The sequence below is a fragment of the Cetorhinus maximus genome, chromosome 12 (assembly GCF_964194155.1).
Source record: "Cetorhinus maximus chromosome 12, sCetMax3.hap1.1, whole genome shotgun sequence".
Taxonomy (NCBI): Eukaryota; Metazoa; Chordata; class Chondrichthyes; order Lamniformes; family Cetorhinidae; genus Cetorhinus; species Cetorhinus maximus.
In genome coordinates, this window is record NC_135890.1 from 23,204,495 (window position 1) to 23,226,483 (window position 21,989).

Here is a 21,989-nt window from a genome sequence, read left to right on the forward strand (position 1 = left end):
CAAGTCTGCACCAACACGTGAGAAACACCTGACCTACCTACCTAATCCCATTTACCAGAACTTGGCCCATAGCCTTGAATGTTATGACGCGCCAAGTGCTCATCCAGGTACTTTTTAAAGGATGTGAGGCAACCCGCCTCCACCACCCTCCCAGGCAGCGCATTCCAGACTGTCACCACCCTCTGGGTAAAAAAGTTTTTCCTCACATCCCCCCTAACTCTCCTGCCCCTCACCTTGAACTGATGCCCCCTTGTGACTAACCCTTCAACTAAGGGGAACAGCTGCTCCCTATCCACCAGGTCCATGCCCCTCATAATCTTGTACACCTCGATCAGGTCGCCCCTCAGTCTTCTCTACTCCAACGAAAACAACCCAAGTCTATCCAACCTCTCTTCATAACTTAAATGCTTCCTCCCAGGCAACATCCTGGTGAATCTCCTCTGCACCCCCTCCAGGGGTTGAATTTTCCCAGCCTTGAGGAGACGGGTTTGGATGCCCGGAAATAATGGGGAGATCAGGACGGTTTCCCAAAGCATTTCTGACTCCAGGTAAGTTTCCTAGGTGGCAGCCTTGATGTGAGGACAGGAACGTCTTATTGAGGCTTCTAAGTGAGCTATTCACCCCATTTTGCAAGGGAATTGAAAGTTACTGAAGGTGTATGGGTCCCACAGAGCATCAGAACTCAGCAGCTCAAAGGAGGCAAGAGCACAGGAGGAGATCGTTGTTGCCTGAAATTGAGAGGCATTCAGTTGCGCAGAGTCTCCAAGCAGTGAGGCTCAGGGCTGCCATTGGAAGGGAGAGCTGTTTAAAGGGCTTGCTGTGTCGAAGGCCTGCTGCTAAGGCCAGTAAATAAGAGGTATTCCCACAAGAACCCTGCAACAAACTAAACCAATTCAATGGGGATAAGCCAGTGAGTGTCAAAGGCTGGAAAGGGAAATGAGTGCCCTGTATTCAGTGTAGTATAAGGCTCTGGCATATACAGGTTTGATGTGGGACTGAGTATAGTGCTGCCCACGCAGTGATGTAAGAAGGTGCATGACACAGACCCAGGGGTCAGTGTAGTATTGAGCAGAGACTGGTAAAGACTTAAGCATGAAGATACCTCCTGGCCTATACCCTTTACTGTACATGTGTAAATAGTTCTACTTGTTAATAAAGACTTACAGTTAACCTACTAAAGACCACAAAAACTTCTTTAAGCAACACCGTTCTGTAACCAACATCCTCCCAACATGATGGCAACAGTAGGGGGTCAAAAACCCTCAACTTCGCAAAAATGTTGAAACAAACCAAAATGCTGGAAGGCTAAGAAAAACTTCAACAAAGCTTTCGGGCATAAAAGAAGCTTCCAAAAGAAGCAGAGGGCTCAGAGGAAAAATCGCCAGAGACTCCCCCAAGTAAAGGCCTGGAAGCTAAAGGCAGAGATTTTTACTGCAGCAGAAGACTCCATTGAATCTCTCTTGGAAGTCTAGTTTCAGAGCGCAGCGTCCACAGAGCCTGCAAGGATGAGCTAAATCTTTTAATGCTCCAGGCTGCAGCTAATCCTGAGAACCTTTTCCCTAGCTCAGTGTTAGAGGCCCCGCTGAAGGTAAAGCCCGTCATTGAAACCCAATTCCCCAATCTGAGCCCCACCACGTGACCTACATATTCACAAAATAAGAAAGAAGAATGAATTATTTAAATCTGTCAGGAACGTTGCGACTGTGCAGCTCAGGAAACAGCAAGCACAACTTCCGATTCAAACGCCTCGTTACTCGCCACGGCAAACCGCGGAACGAAAGAAGTCAGCGCACAGCCGATCCAGGCAGCCATTGGTCAGACCCTGCTTCAAGAAGTGCACCATTGCCATTTTGCGGAGCCAGCCAAAACCAGCAAGCGTGGGAAATTCCCTGGCCTTGAAATACAAGAAAAGCTCCAGAGAAAATTTTTAAAAATGGAAGGCAGAGCAAAAGAAAAGCCTCTAGTATAATTCTCCAAATTAAAAAAAAACCCTGGATGGCCGAAACTTCTTGTTTTGAAGCTTTCATGCTGAGTTTAAAAGTTTGAAATAAAAAACAGCTACTGCACAGCTGTTCTTAAAAGGGCAACGACATTTAAAGCTGTAACTACATAAAATCAAAAATCCAATTTACCAGGTCAGTTTGGATTTATCCAATGGGAAATAATGTGGCATCCTTGAGAAGTGACATTTCACATTACTGGAGTACATCAGGTCTCAGTAAAAGATCAGAGGAAGCCCAGATTACGGCCTTTTTATATCGGAGGGGGGGGTTTGGTGATCTTGCAAATCATGTTATCCTAATGCAAGAGTTTGATAAATCCGCAACCAGCCTCAGGGAACTGTTAACAGCTTTGACGAATATTTTAATCTTCAAGCTAGGGAGAGGCAAGAGGGCACTCGAGAGGTGGGGAGCCTTCCAGAAGTCCCAAAGGAATATCTATTTGAAGATCCCGACATGTTTCCAGAACTGCACCAGCAACTGGTAATGGGACAAGGAAAGAGCCCTATGGCAGGCCAAGCAAGAAGAAACAGAAGTAAAATCAGAAAATGGTCGTATCAAAGCTGAACTGGAAGATTTGAAGCACAAAGTTCAAGCTGAGTATATACCTTTGAAAATGCATGATAACCTAAAGCCTTCAATGAACCAAACCGTTCAAGATCTGAACAGATAAATTTCAGAGACATCCCAAAGGTACCAGGAGAAAATAATGAACCCCAATTCCACAGTTGGCGAATCTAAGCGGGAGTTGGGGAAACGCAACCAGCTGTACAGCCAGGCACAACAACAGGCAGATGAGGTACTCTTGTGGCCTTGAAAGACTCTGAAGAACCAATACATGCCTCTGGAAAAACACAGAGTTTAAAAAGCCATTGAATGCTACTTCAGGAAAAGCCATGTTGGGGCTATCAGCAGTGACAAAGCAATACGGAGTGACAAGCTGAACAAGGGATTAGACAGCTGAAAGAACAGCAAATTGTCCTTCAAGATCATATTCAAAAACAGTACATAACCCTTCAGCAACATGACAGAATAAAGAGTACCTTGACCAGTAGAATGGCAGAACAGCAGAACAAACTCAATCAGATCCTGGTAAATTACAAGAAAACTCAAGATGAAGCAATTGAGCTTTGCAACGAAAAGGAAAACCTTCACACGCTACAAAGATCCCTCAGGTCAGTTTGTTCCTCTGAAACATTACGAAATGAAACAAAATTAATTTAATGCTGCTCTGAAAGAACTGACAAACCAGTTTTCAGAGGAGGTTCAGGAGTGTTCAGTATTCCAGGAGGGAGCCAACAGATCCAAGAAAGAGACTGCAGCACTGAAGGAAACAGTTTGCACATGTGGAAGAAACGTTGGAAGAACATTACGTGTCCAAAGAGATATACGAAGAGACAAAAATCAAGAGCAAAGAACGGCAACTGAAGGTAGAAGTTCTCAATAAAGAGCATGAGGTGTTTCAAAAACAATTGGCAGAAGTGCAATTACAGAAAGTGAGCTTGAAGGATAGCACAGAAAATAGGTTCTGCCAAGGAAAACTGATCCACTCAAAAAATCAACTTCCATGTACAAATGATGAGTTTGTTAATAAAAAAAAAAGGAACTGATGAGAACACTGGAGTCACTCACAGGAAGTAGAACACTTGAAAGAGGACTTGAAATGCTTAAATGATGAACTTGTACAAAAAAATTCAACAAAGCATTTATTGCCCATCCCTAATTACCCTTGTTCAGAGGACATTTTTTAACAGTCAACCACATTGCTGGAGTCACATGCAGGCCAGACGAGTTAAGGACAGCAGGTGTCCTTCCCTAAAGGACATTAGTGAACCAGATGGGTTTTTATAACAATCGGCAATGGTCTCATAGTCATCATTAGACTTATAATTCCAAATTTTTATTGAATCTGCTGTGGCGGGATTTGAACCCAGGTGCCCAGAATATTACCCTAGGTCTCTGGTCTAGTGACAATACCACTATGCCACTGCCTCCACCACCACAGAATCAATGACCAAAACCGATGAAATTGTTGAACTTTGTTCCAAACTGAACAACATGATGGACAAGATGCATAGTATGGAAGGGCAAATCCAGACTTCAAAAGCAGATAAGGAGAATTCTAAGAAATACGTTGAGGACTTAACAAATGAACTGAAAGAGTCTAAACAGCAGTCAGTGGCCAGGCAAAAAACATTCCGAACAGAACTGTATGCCCAGGTGAAGTTGTCAAACTTATATAAGAGTTCTGAAGAAAACTCTGAGATGAAGACGATTCAATTTACCAGATTAGTTGCTGAACCGAATGAAAAGACTCGTAAGCTCGAAAAACAACTAAAAAAGAAGAAAGTAATCAAAAATTTGGCTAAAATTATGAAACAGGTGCAAATGAATGTTCCATTATTGAAACGTAGACGTCCATCTACATCGAGACGGCCCACATGGCAAAAGAAGAGAAAGAAGCGCCAAGGAGACGAATACAATGTTTGTCCACCCCACATGAAACAGTTTAGCGTAGCGGCAAACACCGATCAACGCAAAGGAATGGCAGACAAGGATGAAAGCATACCGAGATGCCAGCCCAAACTCCAAGCCAATGGGAAGAACCAAAGCATACCACTCCCCCAACAGAACGGCGAACGAGATATGGAAGGGTTATAAGGCCTCCAGACCGCCTGAACCTGTAAGTTCCAGGACCTGAAGGGGGGAGACGGGGTTAATGAGAATGTCGTAATAGCGCTAATATAGTAATAGCAATAACGCAGTAATAGAAATAATGTGGCAACATTAATATAAATGTATGAAACTGATAACAATGTAAGACATGAAGTAAATCAGTATAACTCCATATACATTGGATAAAGACTTGGGGGGAGGTGTAGTATAAATGTCTGGCACATACAGGGATAATGTGGGACTGAGTAAAGTACCACTCACACAGTGATGTAAGAAGGCACATGACCCAGACACAGGGGTCAGTGTGGTGTTGAGCAGATGGTAAAAGACCTAAGCATGGAAACAGCTTCTAGTCTGTTGATATGTAAATAGTTCTACTTGTTAATAAAGACTTACAGTTAACCTACTGAAGACTACGAAGACTTCTTTAAGAATTCTGTAACCAACACTCTCCAAACACTGAGGTCACCTCCTTTAGTCAAGAGGAGAGTGAGAGAGATGAACTTCAAAAACCACATGGGAGGGACAGCAGAGGGCACAGGAGAACCAGTGGCATTGGGCTGTGCTGGCACCCACATGTAGATGGCGCAGAGGGGCAGGAAGACATGTGACATGCTGGAGGAGGAGCTGAGGCCACTGGGATATGGTGGACACCCATCGCCTGTGGCGGTGAAGGTGACTGCATTGTTAACATTTTAGCTTCAGGATCATTCCAGGGGTGAGCTGGGCACATTTGTGGGAGCTCACAGTCTGCCGCCCATCTTTGCATCAAGCAGGTGATGGATGCCTTGATCGCAAGGGCAGGGGAAGACATAAAGTTCCAGATAGATAATGCTAGTCAGGCGGGAGGGCAACCCACTTCACCCCTATGGTAGGACTCCCTCAGCTCCAGGGGGGTCATAGACTGCACATCTATGGCCATCAAAGTTCCCTGAGGGCAGACAAGTGCTTTTGTCAAAAGAAAGAGGCTCCATTCCCTCAATGTGTAGATCGTATGTGACCACCACAAAAGGATGCTTTAAATGTGCGCAAGGTCCCTGGGATGTTGCCATGGCTCTTTCATACTCAGTCACAGATACATCAATTTTTCATTCCACCAGAAAGGCTTTGTGGGTGGGAGGCAAGGGGCAGAATCATCCCAGATTTACACTAAGTGCGGTAGCGGGCAGGTAAAATGATGTTTTACCCGCCAGCCGCAATGGCGGCTTTTCACGCCGTATTGTCCCAAACCCACTGCATTAATTATGCATTCCCAAGAAACGTGCTGTTTCCATGGTGAGGGGCTTTCATTCGCCCACCACACCATCACCTCGCTGCTTCATCGTGCCAGGCGCCATGTTTAAAGTGCAGCTGTGTGCACACATCTCAGTGCTTCCAGCCCACAACTGCTGCACAGAAGAGATAGCCCTGAAAGGCAAAAAGACTAGAGCCCCCAAGTTCAATGACGCGTCCCACTTTTTGGAGACTCACCATAATGTCCTCTACCCCCATTCTGACCGCAGGATGGGCAGCAACATCACCAATCCAGCTTTAGGTGGATCCAGGAGGTGGTGGCAGCAGTCATCAGTGCCAACATCCTGCAAAAGATTAGAGCTACCCAGTGCTGTAAGAGGACGAATGATCTCCGTTCCGCCAGGGTAAGTCATTCTTCTCATCACTCTCACTCACACACTCATAAACCCATCACATATCCACAGGGCCCTCACTCACTGCCAGTTCAAGGGACATCACAATTCAATCTCCCACACGCACCTTCATTGTCCTCATCCCGTCCATGGGACCACTCACTACCCACACATGACAGACATACTTATCATCGAAACAAAAACAGAAAATGCTGGAAAAGCTCAGCGGGTCTAGCAGCATCTGTGGAGTGAGAAACAGAGTTAACGTTTCAAGTCCGTATGACCCTTCTTCAGAGCTGTTCACTATTGTCAATAAGCTCCCAAGAATGTCTCCATGCCTTTGGCTCCTTGTTCTGAATAGCAGTGTTCGTGTCACTCAGATGTGAAACCTTTCTGCACAAGATAAAGACAGGTGTCTCAGTCCAGGGCCTCTTCCAGTGCTTCAGATCAAAGTAATGGTTTGATCTCGCACTCCCTGGACACGTTAGTGATGCCTGAACCTTGACTGTGCTTGTCATTGCTGCCAGAATGTCGTGGGCAGGCATCACAGAGTTCCACCTTTCTCTCTGTGTGCTCTCAGCACCTTTAAGGTGGGGCTGCCCCCATCTCTTCAGCATTCGTGACCAGTGACGCTGTGCTCCTGAAGGGCTCAGGTGCTGAAGGTAGACAAAGGATCAGATGCTTTTAAAGCTTCATGGCTGCGTCTCTATGATATGACTCTGATCACAGAGCGCAAGCGAGCTGCCCTCAGCCAGACAGGAGTCAGACATTCACAGAGGCTATGTGAAGATGTATGGAGTGACCTTCACTACATGTCGTCATCATCTTCCTGCAATCGAGCAATTATTAGGGCCTCCAATGTGTCTCCGTGACAGGAGCATTATCACAGAGGGTATGTGTGCTGCCATAAGCCAGACTGGAGTCAAACATTCATAGATGCAATATGAGGACCTTATGGTGTCTCCTCACTGCGTGTTGTCATCATTTTCCACAAATCTAGAAGCTATGAAGGCCTCCTGGACGCGCCTGCTTCCTCTGGCCAGTGCGATAGCCTCAGCGCTGTCACCCTTGTCTCCAAGGACCTCCTCCCTCTTAACCCCATCGACGTCCTTCTCATCGGAAGAGACGTCCAGCTCCTGCATCTCCTCTTCAGCTAGCTCCACTCCCCGTTGCAGCGCCAGGTTGTAAAAGATGCAGAAGTCGATGACGATGCGTGACACCCTCTGTGGATTATATTGCAGGGCTCCACCAGACCAGTCCAGGCACTGGAACCTCATTTTCAGAATCCTGATGATTTGCTCCACCAAGTTGCGAGTTGCAGCATGAGCCTCGTTGTACCTTCGCTCTGCTGCAGTCTGAGGCTGCTGCACGGGTGTCATCAGCCACGTCTTCTGCAGGTAGCCCTTGTCCCCAATGAACCATCCCTGCAGCCTCTGTGGACTCTGGAAGACGTCAAGGATCTGTGACTGACTGAGAATGTAGCAGTCGTGCACAATCCCTGGAAACCGTGCGCAGACCTGCAAGGTGCTTTGTGATGGCTGCACACCAGCTGCACATTCAGCAAATGGAATCCCTTGCAGTTGACATAGTTGACTGCGTGTTGTGACGGAGATCTGAGCGCCATGTGAGTGCAGTCAATGGCACCCTGCACCTGTGGGAAACCTGAGATCTGGGCGAATCCAATCACTCTTGCATCCTGGCTCTCCTGGTCCTGGGCAAAATGCACAAAGTTGTGTGCCCTCACAAAGATGGCATCCATGATCTCATGGATGCACTTGTGGGCGGAGGCTTGTGATATCCCATAGGGGTCACTTGTGGATCCTTGAAAGGAGTCACTGGTGTAAAAATTGAGTGCTGTGGTCACTTTCACAGCCACTGGCAGTGGATGCCCTCCGTGACGCCAAATCCTGTAGTAGCTGGCAGATGTGCCCGACCAGTTCCCTAGACATGCACACTCATCAGCAACACCGGTTCTGGGCTAACTGCAGGAATGAAAGACCTTGGGTCTAGCTAGGCGCTGACCAGCGATGGCTCACTGTGGCTCTTCGGCAGCGTGTGCAGAAGCCCCTGCCACCCCTTCTTCCGGAGGGTGCTGCTCCTCCCTCTGCACAGCCAGCCACCTCAGTTACTCTCTTCTCCATCGTCTATGCTTTCAGTATGCCAAGGTATACAGCTAGTTCACCAGGCTCCATGATCCTGATGTACTCCTCCTGCAGGATGAGAGAGACTCGTGGGTTAGCTTTGGTGTACTAAGAACCTCGCCTGGTTAAGTCTGAAGGCCCCTTAACGCATTCTGGAGAGTGGTGGCCACCATTTGGATGGCTAGAGATTAGGACACTGCATGGCTGCCTGAAACTCCACCCACCTCCGCCCCACTCCACCTGACCAATGGGTGGCAGCTTTGCCCACTGGACTGCATGCTGTGCTCTCAGCTCAGGTGCAGACATTCTCTTAACCCGCACTGCAAGGCTGCACTGTTAGCTTGAACCATGGGCGAGACTGGTCCAAACCAGGATGATGACACTGCAAGGGGCTGTGAGCGCCTCCGCCAGTGACTGCTCCACAGCCAGCTTTAGCAAGGAGATTGTACAATGTGCTCAGTCATCCAACTGTTCTGCGGTCCAATAAAATGCTCATTAGTTTTCAGTCTGTGCCCGAGGAGTGAAAAGCTTTCGAGTACTTGGCGGCACTTTGATGTCTCTGCAGTGCTTGAGTGGGCAGATAAGCTAGAGGCCCGACTCCAATCATACAATGTGGCTGCGCCTGAACTGTCTCAGTTGTAGAGGAATGGTCACTTTATACAAAGTGTACCAAATGCATGGCCGCTTCCGTCACCCACCACCACCCACCCCCCCTCAAAACCCCACACATGCTTGTGCGCTACCTTCAATCACAGGGCAGCCTTTGCCCCTCCCCCAAAAGTTGCCTCAACCACAGGGCAGGGCAGCCTTTTCCCCCACTGCCCCCCTGGTGTTGTGAAACCAATTGTTGGCCTTCTCACCATATTGTCTGCTCATGCCACCGAACACACCAGCACCAGTGGGCACAGAAAACTCCCCCCAAGGGGTATCCACTGAAGATATGGCTGCAGACACTGGTGTACAATGCCATCACTGAGGCACACGAGAATTTTTTTGATTTATTCATTCAAGGGATGTGGGTGTCGCTGGCTAAGCCAGCATTTATTGACCACTCCTAAACGCCCTTGAGAAGGTGGTGGTGAGCTGCCTTCTTGAACCGCTGCGGCCTGTGTGGTGTAGGTACACCCACAGTGCTCTTAGGTAGGGAGTTCCAGGATTTTGACCCAGCGACAGTGAAGGAATGGCGACATATTTCCAAGTCAGAATGGTGAGTGGCTTGGAGGGGAACTTCCAGGTCGTGGTGTTCCCATCCGACTGCTGCCCTTGTCCTTCTAGATGGTAGCAGCCGTCCTTTTGGAAGTTACTATCTAAGGCACCTTGGAAATACAACCACAGCCATTTAACAACAAGGGAAAACATTGAGCAGACCACTGGGCTTTTGATAAAGTACTTCAGATACTTAGACCATTCAGCAGGATCCCTTCAATAAGCCCCTTAGAGGGTTTCCTGTAAGGTGGTGGTATGCTGCGCTCTGTAAAACCTGGCACTGCAGGGAAGAGTGAAACTGGCCCCAGAAGGCTCTCATGATTGCATCCTCTCCTCCGAGGAAGAGGAGGAGGGGATGTGCAACATGAGTTGATGACCAATGGCTGTGACCAGGAGGTGACCCTGGCTGCAAAGTGCCAGAGAAATCTGAGACTCTCTCATTCACATTGGATACAGCTGATACTCCCCATGCTACCACTGGGTTCTTCAGCCCCCACTACTCTCGATGCCCTTGTGGCCAATGCCGGCTTGCCACACCAAAGTCACAGGCCCCAGGAGCAGACTAACCCAAGGCCCCTTTCATGTGCTCCAGCCCAATGCCCCAACATCAGTATGGTGGTAAGGCATAACTGCCACTGTCGCTTGTTCCTGCATACATGTGCCATGCTCACCAGCTGGTACCACCTGTCCTAATTGAACTTAAGGCCCCACCGAGATGAGAGTATCTGCGTTGGCGGAGGGTGCGCTAGATTGATGTGATACTGCCTCCTCAGGTGGCACTTTTTCCTCTGAGGTCTCTTCTGGCACCAATGGCCTCTGCTCCTCAGCCTCCAGCATTGCCCTGTGGAGAGACAAGAGCGCAGTTAACAATGTCCCTATGCTCCTCCTTCCTACTCCCTCCACATGTTCCTGAGCGTCAGATAGTCATCATGGACCACAGAGGCACCACTGGCCAGTAAACTGAGGAGGAGTCCGGCTGCAACCAAGCCAGCTTCCACTGTATCTGGGCACCACACCCACTTCACCCTCAGTGACAACCTGTCCTGCTGCCACATTACCAATCTCCGGTGCCTCCTCCTCCATTGGTATTAGCAGTGTGGTGTAGGGCACAAGACCTCCCATCCAGCTCTGCTCTCATGCATAGTGAGCGCTCTTCTCCTGTGAGGACACAAAGAAAGACTCTCACACAGCCCTCTTGCCCCTGCAATGTCAATAAGACTGGATCAGTTTTAATAGTCATCCGAGAACCACTGACAGGCCAGGTGTTTGCATTCACACACGCTTGGCAGTGGCTCCTGCGCAAATAATTGGCCATGGTGCTCTGGTATGATGCTGTTCATGGTCTTGAGGCACACATTGGTCTTTCTCGAGTCCCTGTGCATGGGTCTTCGCCACCACAGCACGTGTCATGGCCACTGTATTATACATGCAGGGCTGCCACCTTGCCATCATGTAGGCCATTCACCTTGCCAGCCTTCACAATGCCACTGAAGACCTTTCAGCATTACACCCATGTCCGTGCCACAGTCCCGTGGCTGCCAATCTCTTCGGTCACCTGCAGCCAGGACTTCTTTGTGACGTCTGTTGCTCTCCTCCTCCCATCATCTGGGAGGAATACCTGCCCCATTTCCCTCACCACCTGCAGGAGCACCTCCAGAGAGGAGTCACTAAACCATGGAGTGGCCCTTCCTTGCAATTCCTCCCACACTGCCTCCTGCTACACCCCTTCTTCAGCCTTCTCTGTGTGCAGCCAGTATGACAGCTGCAGGTTGATCTTTAAAAACCCACCAATCGTAGTCAGCCACTTCTTCTCAGGCCTGCTGTTAATTGGCCGCATGTCACAAGATACCTCTAGAAGTCCCGCCATCCCCACATGGGGGCTCACAACCATGAAATGACCCCACCACTGGGATCATGACCCAACCTGGAAATTCCAACACTATGTCCCTAACTCCCTCTCACTGGGGCGAATCCTTGCTTGAGGTTGTGCTGTTAATTCTGCAGTTCCTGGGGCGGGGAGTCAGATTGCTGGGATGTGGGGTTTGAGTTGCCAGGACCAGTGCTTGAGATGGTGGGGTTCATACTGTACCTGAAAATGTTTTCTTTTTGAAAACTTCATCATTCACAAAAAGGAACAATGGGGGCCCTGCCCCATCATTAACGTTTGTGTTTGTCAACGTTTGTCCAGCCTGCCCCTGTGGGCAACAATAATAAAGAGAAATGAATCGCTTGTTGTATAAAACCATAGAAATTATGAGACAGCAGAAGGCCAATCATCCCATTGCATTTGTGCTAACTAGCTTTTCAACTGGAGCTGTTCATTCTAATCCCACTTGCCTGCTCTGTTCTCATATCGCCTTGATATTCTTCCTTTTCAATCCCTATTCAATTCCCATCTAAATGATCCAGTGTCTCCTTCAGTAGCCCCTTGTGGTAAAGCAGCTCTTGTTTTAATAACCCTGTGTGTGAGTCGGGATTTTCTAACTACCCACTTCATTAGTGATTATCTTCAGTCAAGCTTCATCACTTGTACATCCCCCCTGTAGCACAAAGCCTTTATGAGAGCCCTGATTAATCTATTTTCAAATCCAACTACATTAACCACCATCCAGAAAATCTGGCACCAATGGAGACTTTGCGTTCTGAAGTTTCTCTGAGGAGAATAGCTGAATTTTCCCATTGAGAGGCCCTGACACATGATGGTGGATAGCTTTTTTTTATTCGTTTGCGGGGTGTGGGAATTGCTGGCAAGGCTAGGTCATCCCTAATTTCCCTTGAGATACAACTAGGTAACTTGCTAGGCCATTTGAGAGGGCCATTAGGAGTCAGCCACATTGCTGTGGGTCTAGGGTCACATAAGCCAGACCAGGTAAGCACGGCAGATTTCCTTTCCTGAAGGACATTAGTAAACCAGACAGGTTTTTACGACAATTCAATATTTTCATGATCACCATTACTGATACCAGCCTTTTTCATTCCAGATTTGTTTAATTGATTGATGTTAAATTCCCCAGCTGCTGTGGAGGGATTTGAGCTCATGTCTCTGGAATAATTCATCCAAGTCAACTGTCAGTCTAGAGCCAGGTCCAGCGCAGGTCAGTCCAGGTTGGCTCGGAGTGTGCAAAGTGCTGGAGATCTGGCAAGTCAGGAAGCAAAACTGTCCTGGTCGTAGGAGGAACGGAAGGGCAAGGAAGGTGAGGGGTTCCACAGTATTAAAATCCTTGATCAGAATGATAAGACTGTGCAATGAAGCCGGATTTCAGCAAATATGAGGATCCAGGAATGAAGGAGAGGGTGGGACAGGGGAAGGGCGAGAGGATGTGGGACAAGGGAGAAGGGTGAGGGTAGCACAGGGGAGGAGGGTAAGGGTGGGACAGGGAGGATGGAGAGGTTGTTGAATGGGGGAGGAGGGAGATGGTGGGACAGGACAGGAGGGAGAGGGTGCGGAAGGGGGAGGAGGGAGCAGGTGCGGGATGAGGAGGAAGGAGAGGGTGTGGGATGGGGAATTAGAGTATAAGAGGAATAAGACAAAAAAGTTCAGAGAAGAACTGACCATTGTAGTAGTGATAAAATAGAGTTGGAAGGAAATCTAAATGAGTTCAGGAAAAGAAGAGAGGAGTGTCATTTGATCGGAGGTCATCAAAGGGAAGCTATGACTGGCACTTACATTGGCACCAGCATTGGCATTGACAAAAAATATCTAACAAGCAGTACTGGCATCAGCAGTTGCCCCAGCACCAATATCTACACCAGCCCCAGCACCGACACCTACACCAACAGCAGCACTGACACCTACACCAGAACCGGCACTGGCACCTACACCAGCACCGGCACTGACACCTACACCAGCACCGGCACTGACACCTACACCAGCACCGGCACTGGCACCTACACCAGCACCGGCACTGGCACCTACACCAACACCGGCACTGGCACCTACACCAGCACCGGCATTGGCACCTACACCAGCACCGGCATTGGCACCTACACCAGCACCGGCACCGACACCTACACCAGCATCAGCACTGGCACCTACACCAGCACCGGCACTGGCACCTACACCAGCACCGGCACTGGCACCTACACCAGCACCGGCACCTACACCAGCACCGGCACTGGCACCTACACCAGCACCGGCACTGGCACCTACACCAGCACCGGCACTGGCACCTACACCAGCACCGGCACTGGCACCTACACCAGCATCGGCACTGACACCTACACCAGCACCGGCACTGGCACCTACACCAGCACCGGCACCGGCACCGGCACTGGCACCTACACCAGCACTGGCACTGGCACCTACACCAGCACCGGCACCTACACCAGCACTGGCACTGGCACCTACACCAGCATCGGCACTGGCACCTACACCAGCACTGGCACTGGCAGCTACACCAGCACCGGCACCTACACCAGCACCTACACCAGCACTGGCACTGGCACCTACACCAGCACCAGCACTGACACCTACACCAGCACCGGCACCTACACCAGCACCGGCACCTACACCAGCACCGGCACTGGCACCTACACCAGCACCGGCACTGACACCTACACCAACAGCAGCACTGACACCTACACCAACAGCAGCACCGACATCTACACCAGCACTGGTATTGGCACCTACACCAGCACCGGCACTGACACCTACACCAGCAGCAGCACTGGCACCTACACCAGCACCGGCATTGGCACCTACACCAGCACCGGCACTGGCACCTACACCAGCACCGGCACTGGCACCTACACCAGCACCGGCACTGGCACCTACACCAGCACTGGCACTGGCACCTACACCAGCACTGGCACTGGCACCTACACCAGCACTGGCACTGGCACCTACACCAGCACCGGCACTGGCACCTACACCAGCACCGGCACTGGCACCTACACCAGCACCGGCACTGGCACCTACACCAGCACCATCACTGGCACCTACACCAGCACCGGTACTGGCACCTACACCAGCACTGGCACTGGCACCTACACCAGCACCAGCACTGCCACCTACACCAGCACTGCCACCTACACCAGCACCGACACCTACACCAGCACCAGCACTGACACCTACACCAGCACTGGCACTAGCACCTACACCAGCACCAGCACTGCCACCTGCACCAGCTCCGGCACCGATACCTACACCAACAGCAGCACCGACACCTACGCCAACAGCAGCACCGACATCTACACCAGCACCGGCACTGGCACCTACACCAGCACCGGCACTGGCACCTACACCTGCACCGGCACTAAAACCTACACTGGCACTGGCACCTACACCAGCACTGGCACCTACACCAGCACCGGCACTGGCACCTACACCAGCACCGGCACTGGCACCTACACCAGCACCAGCACTGACACCTACACCAGCACTGGCACTGACACCTACACCAGCACCGGCACTGGCACCTACACCAGCACCAGCACTGACACCTACACCAGCACCAGCACTGCCACCTACACCAGCACCGACACCTACACCAACAGCAGCACTGACACCTACACCAGCACCGGCATTGGCACCTACACCAGCACCGGCACTGACACCTATACCAGCACTGGCACCTACACCAGCACCAGCACTGGCACCTACACCAGCACTGGCAACTACACCAGCACCAGCATTGACACCTACACCTGCACCAGTACCAGCACTGACACTGATACCAACACTGACACCAGCACCAACATCGACTCCTACACCAGCACCAGCACCAATATTGATATCTATAGCTGCAATGGCACTGATACCTACACCAGCACCAGCACTGACACCTACACCAGCAACGGCACTGATACCTACACCAGCACCAGCACTGACACCTACACCAGCACCAGCACTGACACCTACACCAACACAGGCATAACACCTACAACAGCCCCAGCACTGACACCTACACCAGCACTGGCACTGACAACGACGCCAGCATCAGCACCTACACCAGCACCAGCCTGCTTCCCCCATTCAATACGATCATGATTCATCTTCTGCCTCAATTTCATCTTCCACATTATCCCCATATCCCTTAATCCCCTTAACATCCAAAAAAATCTATGTAGGCCCTACACCTGCAATGACACAGCAGGTCAAACGGTCTCTTCTGAGCTGAAACATTGCGATTCCAAGTCAACTTGCATTATTGAGAGCTTGGACTCTAGAGAATACTGAAGGATCAGACCAGAAATATCTTGTGTACATTGACAATCTCTTTCTTGCGCCTTTTCCAATCTTCTTGGAACAGGAACAAAATCTGCTGTTTGGCATAAAATGATATTAGCGGACAATTCCTAAATAAACTTGGGGTTTGACTCTAACCTACCTGAAGATTGATCTTGTAATCTATCCCTGGTTGAAGTCTGTTGACATCATTGTCCCACAGGACCTGAGCAATGTCCGATAGTTCTGTTATGTTTTCCATTCTTAACAGGGCAGAAAAATACAGTTTGAGAAATGAAGCTGGACATTTGGGTGTGAAATTCACTATTGGGATTGAAGTCAATTCAAAGGAAAATGTGGCAAGGTGGAAAATGAGGCCTTCATCCATCACTACTCTTTTTGTGCTTCAACTGAGGTTGAATTTCCCCCTCATAATTCAATAATGTGGAAATAATTTGCAAATGTGCAAAGCACACTCTCCCTTAACCACAAGGATAAATGCACCATGTTCCCAGCTCAATAACTGCTCAGCGCTCAGGTAGGGTGAAGCCTTGGAGCCATGATGCGTATCATTAATGTTAGGGTAGAAAAAAGTCCACTTGAACCTCCCCTTTGTACCCTAAGAACATAAAAAGTAAGGGTAGTAGGCCATTTGGCCCCTCGAACCTGCTCCGCCATTCAATAAAACCATGGCTGATCTGATTGTAACCTCAACTCCACTTTCCTGCCTGCCCCCATAAATCTCAACTCCCATGTAGATCAAAAATTTGTCTAACTCAGCCTTGAATATATTCATTGACTCAGCCTTCACTGCTCTCTGAGGTAGAGAGTCCCAAAGGTTAACAACCCTCTGAGAAATGAAATTCCTCCTCATCTCCTTCTTAAATGGCAGACTTCTTATTCTGAAATTTTCCCCCCCTCATTCTAGATACCCCCACAAAGAGAAACACCCTCTGTGTCAAGTCCCCTCAGAATCTTGCGTTTCAATAAGATCTTATTGTGATTCTGGATCCAACTGCCCTGAATCCTGTTCTAGGCAGGAATTAACCCTTCACCAGTTTCAGTCTTGAGCAGCTTTCCTGTTTTCCAGTGTAACATCCCAGAGCGGGTAGTCCTTCCTCATTTCAGGAATCCGCCTTGTAGCCTTTCACCAGAGAACAATCATGGGTAGGAGCCTGATTTATTAATTGACACTGAGGCCAACTGTGGCATCCTTCTTGCTGCCTCTGCTGATATTGGGCAACTCAGCAGAGATGCACCCTTTCTGGCTTGTATACCTCCGTGCCACAATTGAAGGGTCCTATTCACAGAGCTGTTGGTGCTAATCATTTAATATCGTCACACAGCCCATGTACACACTCCGCTGCCGTGGCCTCTACATACTTATTTAATCTCCTCACACAGACCCATGTACACTTGACCCCAAGGCCTTGCTAGAAATTATTTGCTGTGTTGGAGCTTGGGTTACGCAAAGACCCTCAAGTACTGAGTGGAGAGTGACATTGATGCTAGTAAGGGTTTGTGGAACCACTCTTCAATAAGGTCCTGCTGGGATTGCCCTGTGTGTTAAAGGGCTGCTGTTCATATTTTTATACACATCCCATAGAGTTATTTACAGATGAGAATGAGGATATTCAGCCTATTGAGTCCATGCTGGCTCTCTGTGGAGCAATTCAATCAGTCTCATTCCCCTGCTCTATCCCCACAGCCCGTTAAGTTTATTTCCCTCATGTGTCCATCCAATTTCCTTTTGAAATCATTCATTGTCTCCACTTTCACCAACCTTGTGGGCAGCAAGTTCCAAGTTGTTCTCACTAGTTGCATCAAAATGTTCTTCCTCACATCACCCCACACCTCTTGCCCAAAACCTTAAATCTATGTCCCCTAGTCCTTGTACCATGAGCTAATGGGAACAGGCTTTTCTTTGTCTACCCTTTCTGAAGCTGTCATAATTTTGTAACCCTCTATCAAATCTCCTCTCAGTCTCCTTTGCTCCAAGGGGACCAGCCCCAACCTATCCTTGTAGCTAAAATCCTTCATCCCTGGAACCATTCTGGCAAATCTCCTCTGCACCCTCTCAAAGACCCTCACATCCTTCCTAAAGTGTGGTGACCAGAACTGGACTCAATACTCTAGTTGTGGCCTAACCAGAGCTTTATAAAGGTTCAGGATAACTTCCCTGCTTTTCAATACCTCTATTCATGAAGCCCAAGATCCGACATGCTTTGCTAACTGCTCTCTTAATATATCATATCTCCTTCAAAGATGGATGCACAGGCACCCCCAGGTCCCTCTGTCCCTGCACACTCTTTAGAACTGTGCCATTTAGTCGATATTGCTCCTTCCATTAAAATTCATCACCTCACATTCTCTGTATTAAATTCCATCTACCATTTGCTACCCATTCTGCTAGCCTACCTATGTCCCATTGCAGTTGATTGGTATAATCCTCATTATTTGCCACACTAAGTTTGGTATCATTGACAAATTTTGAAATTTTACACTGTATTCCAACTTATATCAAAAAAGCAGTGGGCTTTGCACTAAACCTTGGGCAACACCATTGTTCACCATTCTCCAGTCTGAAAAACAACCATTTATCACAACTCACTGATTTCTGTCCTTAAGTCAATCTTTTACCCAAGCTGAGACTGTTTTCCTATCCCATGAGCATCAATTTTGTTAACCAGTCTTTTATGTGGTACATTGTTAAATGCTTTCTCATAATCCTTATAGGCAACATCCAACGCATTCCCCTCATCAACTTTCTCTGTTACTTCATCAAAAAATTCAATGAGATTAGTCAAGCCCGATCTGCCTTTAAATAATCCATCCTCATTCTTCTTAACTAGCTCCAACCTCTCCAAGTGCCTTTTGATGTTTCCCTGATTATTGTTTCTAAAACTTTACCCACCCCAGATGTTAAACAGAGCAGGTAACAGTTACTAGCAATGTCCTTACACACTTATTTGGATAAGAGTGCCACATTTGCCACTCTCCAATCCACTGGCACCTCTCCTGTATCTATGGAAGATTGGAAGATTATGGCAATGGTTATCTCTATTCCCACTTCCATTAGCAACCTGGGATGCAAACCATTCACACGAGATGACTTATCAGCATAACCAGCCTTTCCAGTACATTGTTCCAATCAATTTTCACCTCTTCCATTACCTCTACCATCTCCGCATCTACCTATACTTTATCAGCTTCCCCTTTCTTAGTGGACATCAATACAAAGTACTTATTAAGTATTCTAGCTTTGCCCTGCACTTCTAAGCATGTATCACTTCTTTGTCCTAGTAGACTCCACAACACCTCTTTCTACCTGCTAACCATTTACATACTGGTAGGAGATTTTTAATTTCTCATTTATGGTAACTGCCATTCTATTCTCATATTCTCTCCTACTTTCCTCTTCACTTCCCCTCTCAACCTTTTTGCATTTGAACTTTATCTCGCTTGAAGAATTCGCCTGACATGCATCTGTAAAAACTTTAACAGTTGCAGTTTAGAAAGTCTTACCTTCCTTGATGCCACTTTTGGAGTAATGATTAAGGACTCCCCTTCAACGTACCAGTGCACCCACTCCCGTTTAGCTGTGCTCGGTGCTGTCAAGGTCCCACCGCCACCATATGTCAAGCAATCAGACATCTATGTGCTTGATGATTCCTGACCCTGCTGTCCTCTCACTGTCTGTACATTGGTCAGCTTTTGTGCACCTTCCTTGACGTCACTATTTGACTGCCATTGTTAGCGTCCTTGGGAAACCAATAGGAGGCCTTCCCTTACCATCTCCCTGAGAAGTGAGGACAATGGAAAGGGTTGGGTAAGGCGATTGATCGGCAGAAAGAACTCAGCCATGTCAGCACATCACAGAGCTCTTAAAACAAACAGTGGGGCCAGAACACAGAAAACCAGCCAGTCACAATCACCCACGCTTAGCCTCCCTGACCTCCAACCCCCATGGGCACAGAGCACAGGGATTACTGTCAGTCTCAGTGCTCACATTCAACTGTCCTCAGTATTCACTAAACTGTAAAGAGAAACAAAGGGTGCAAGATTGAGTAGCCTAGCACCGCTAGGCCTACTGCATGTTTCCGTGTGCGCAATGCGCCACTTTCTGCACTGCCCACACGGTGTTACTGAATTAAAATGGTGGACATGGATGCCTCCCTGCATGCGCCCGAAGGTCTTGCATGGGCATTTTCATGACTTAAGACAGCTGAATAGGCGGATACACCACGAAACTAAAATTGGTCAATGAATGTGCAGTTTTGTAAATCACCCGTGAAACAACAAACATTACGAAGTGAGATGGGGCCTGCTCTGGGGTTATTTAAAAGGTCACGCAACTGATTATAGGTGAGGTGTTTTTGTCTTATTTTTGTTAAGCTTGCTTTAGTTTGTGGAAGCGTTGTGGGTAAATTACTGAAGAAATTTGGAGGTTTTTGCTGCACATGAGTAGGGAGGAAGGATCAGTGCCTTACGTAGTGTCACACGTTCTGCAGCACGAGCAGGACATTTTAATGTATTTGTTCATGTGATGTGAACATCGCTAGCTAGGCCGGCATTTATTGTCATCCCTAATTGCACTTGAAAAGGATGTGGTGAGCTGCCTTCTGGAAAAGCTGCAGTCCATATGTTGAAGGAACAGTGCTGTTAGGAAAGGAATTCCAGGATTTTAACCCAGTGACAGTGAAGAAAGAGCAATGTAGTTCCAAGTCAGGATGGTGAGTGGCGTGGAGGGGAACTTCCAGGTGGTGGTGTTCCTATGCATCTGCTGCCCTTATCCTTCTAGGTGGTAGCAGCCGTCCGTTTGGAAGTTGTTGTCGAAGGAAGCTTGGGGAGTTGCTGCAGTGCATCTTGTAGATGGTACACACTGTTGTCACTGTGCGTCGTTGGTGGAGGGAGTGAATGTTTAAGGTCATGGATGGGGTGCCAATCAAGCGGGCTGTTTTGGCTTGGATGAATGTTGAGCTTCCTGAGTGTTGTTGGAACTGCACCCTTCCAGTCAAGTGTAGAATATTCCTTCACACTCCTGACTTGTGCCTTGTAGATGGTGGATAGACTTTGGGGAGTCAGGAGGTGAGTTACTCCCTGCAGAATTCCCAGCCTTTGACCCGCTGTTGTAGCCACAGTATTCATGTGGCTAGTCCAGTTCAGATTCTGGTCAATGTTAACCCCCAGGATGTTGATAGCAGGGGATTTAGCAATGGTCATGCCATTGAATGTCAAGGGTAAACTGACAATCACATTCCTTTGTTTGAAGATCCTTGCTCTGTCTCCATTGCTGTTTCCGAGATTTTATCCCATTGCTCTGTGAGAATAGAAATTTCTTCTAAATCCTCGACCTGCCTGGAGTTTGTTCATTCTGAACCTGTGTCCTCCAGTCTGATACCCTGGTGTCATCTGTAACCTCTGACCCTCTCCATGCCTCATTCATCTGCAGTGTGTCCCCTTCAGTCCCATCTACCAACACAAACAAATAAGGCACTTCACCGGTGCACCATCAAACAAAAATTGATATCACGTTCATACAGCGCCTTTCCTGACTTCAGAACATCCCAAAGCATTTTACAGTCAATGAAGTATTTTTGAAGAACAACTAACAGTAATTGAAAAAAATACATCCATCAAATCAAACATGTAGAATCATAGAAATTTACAACATGGAAGAAGGCCATTCAGCCCTTTGTTTCTGCCCAGCCAACAAGGTGCCATCCAACCTATCCTTACTTTTCAGCTCTTGGATCATGGTCTTTTAAGTGTGGCACTTCAAATGCATATTGAAGTGTTTTTTAAATGTTATGAAGGTTTCTGTCTCTTACACTCTTGCAGGCAGTGCGCTCCAGATCCCTAACACCCTCCGAGTAAAAATATTTCTCCTCAAATTCCCTCTAACCTCCTATCCTGAATCTAAGCCAAAAACAGAATTACCTGGAAAAACTCAGCAGGTCTGGCAGCATCGGTGGAGAAGAAATCAGTTAACGATTCGAGTCTTCATGACCCTTCGGCAGAACTGAAGCATAGTTAGGAGAAAGGTGAAATATAAGCTGGTTTAAGGTAGGGGGGCGGGGGGAGAGAGAAGTTGAGGGTGTGGTGATTGTGGAGATAAGCAAGCAGTGATAGGAGCAGATAATCAAAAGATGTCACAGACAAAAGGATCAAAGAG

General features: G+C 48.2%; 1 protein-coding gene across 1 annotated transcript in view; it reads right to left on the reverse strand.

Moving 5' to 3' along the window:
* The window catches only part of LOC144687154 (uridylate-specific endoribonuclease B-like), a 33,437-nt gene extending 13,527 nt beyond the window's left edge, over positions 1–19,910 (reverse strand). Inside the window, 3 exon segments of the mRNA XM_078552898.1 lie at positions 11,738–11,843; positions 15,978–16,077; positions 19,906–19,910. Of these exon segments, the coding sequence (XP_078409024.1) occupies positions 11,738–11,843; positions 15,978–16,077; positions 19,906–19,910 (211 nt within the window).
* Positions 19,911–21,989: the final 2,079 nt, after the last annotated feature.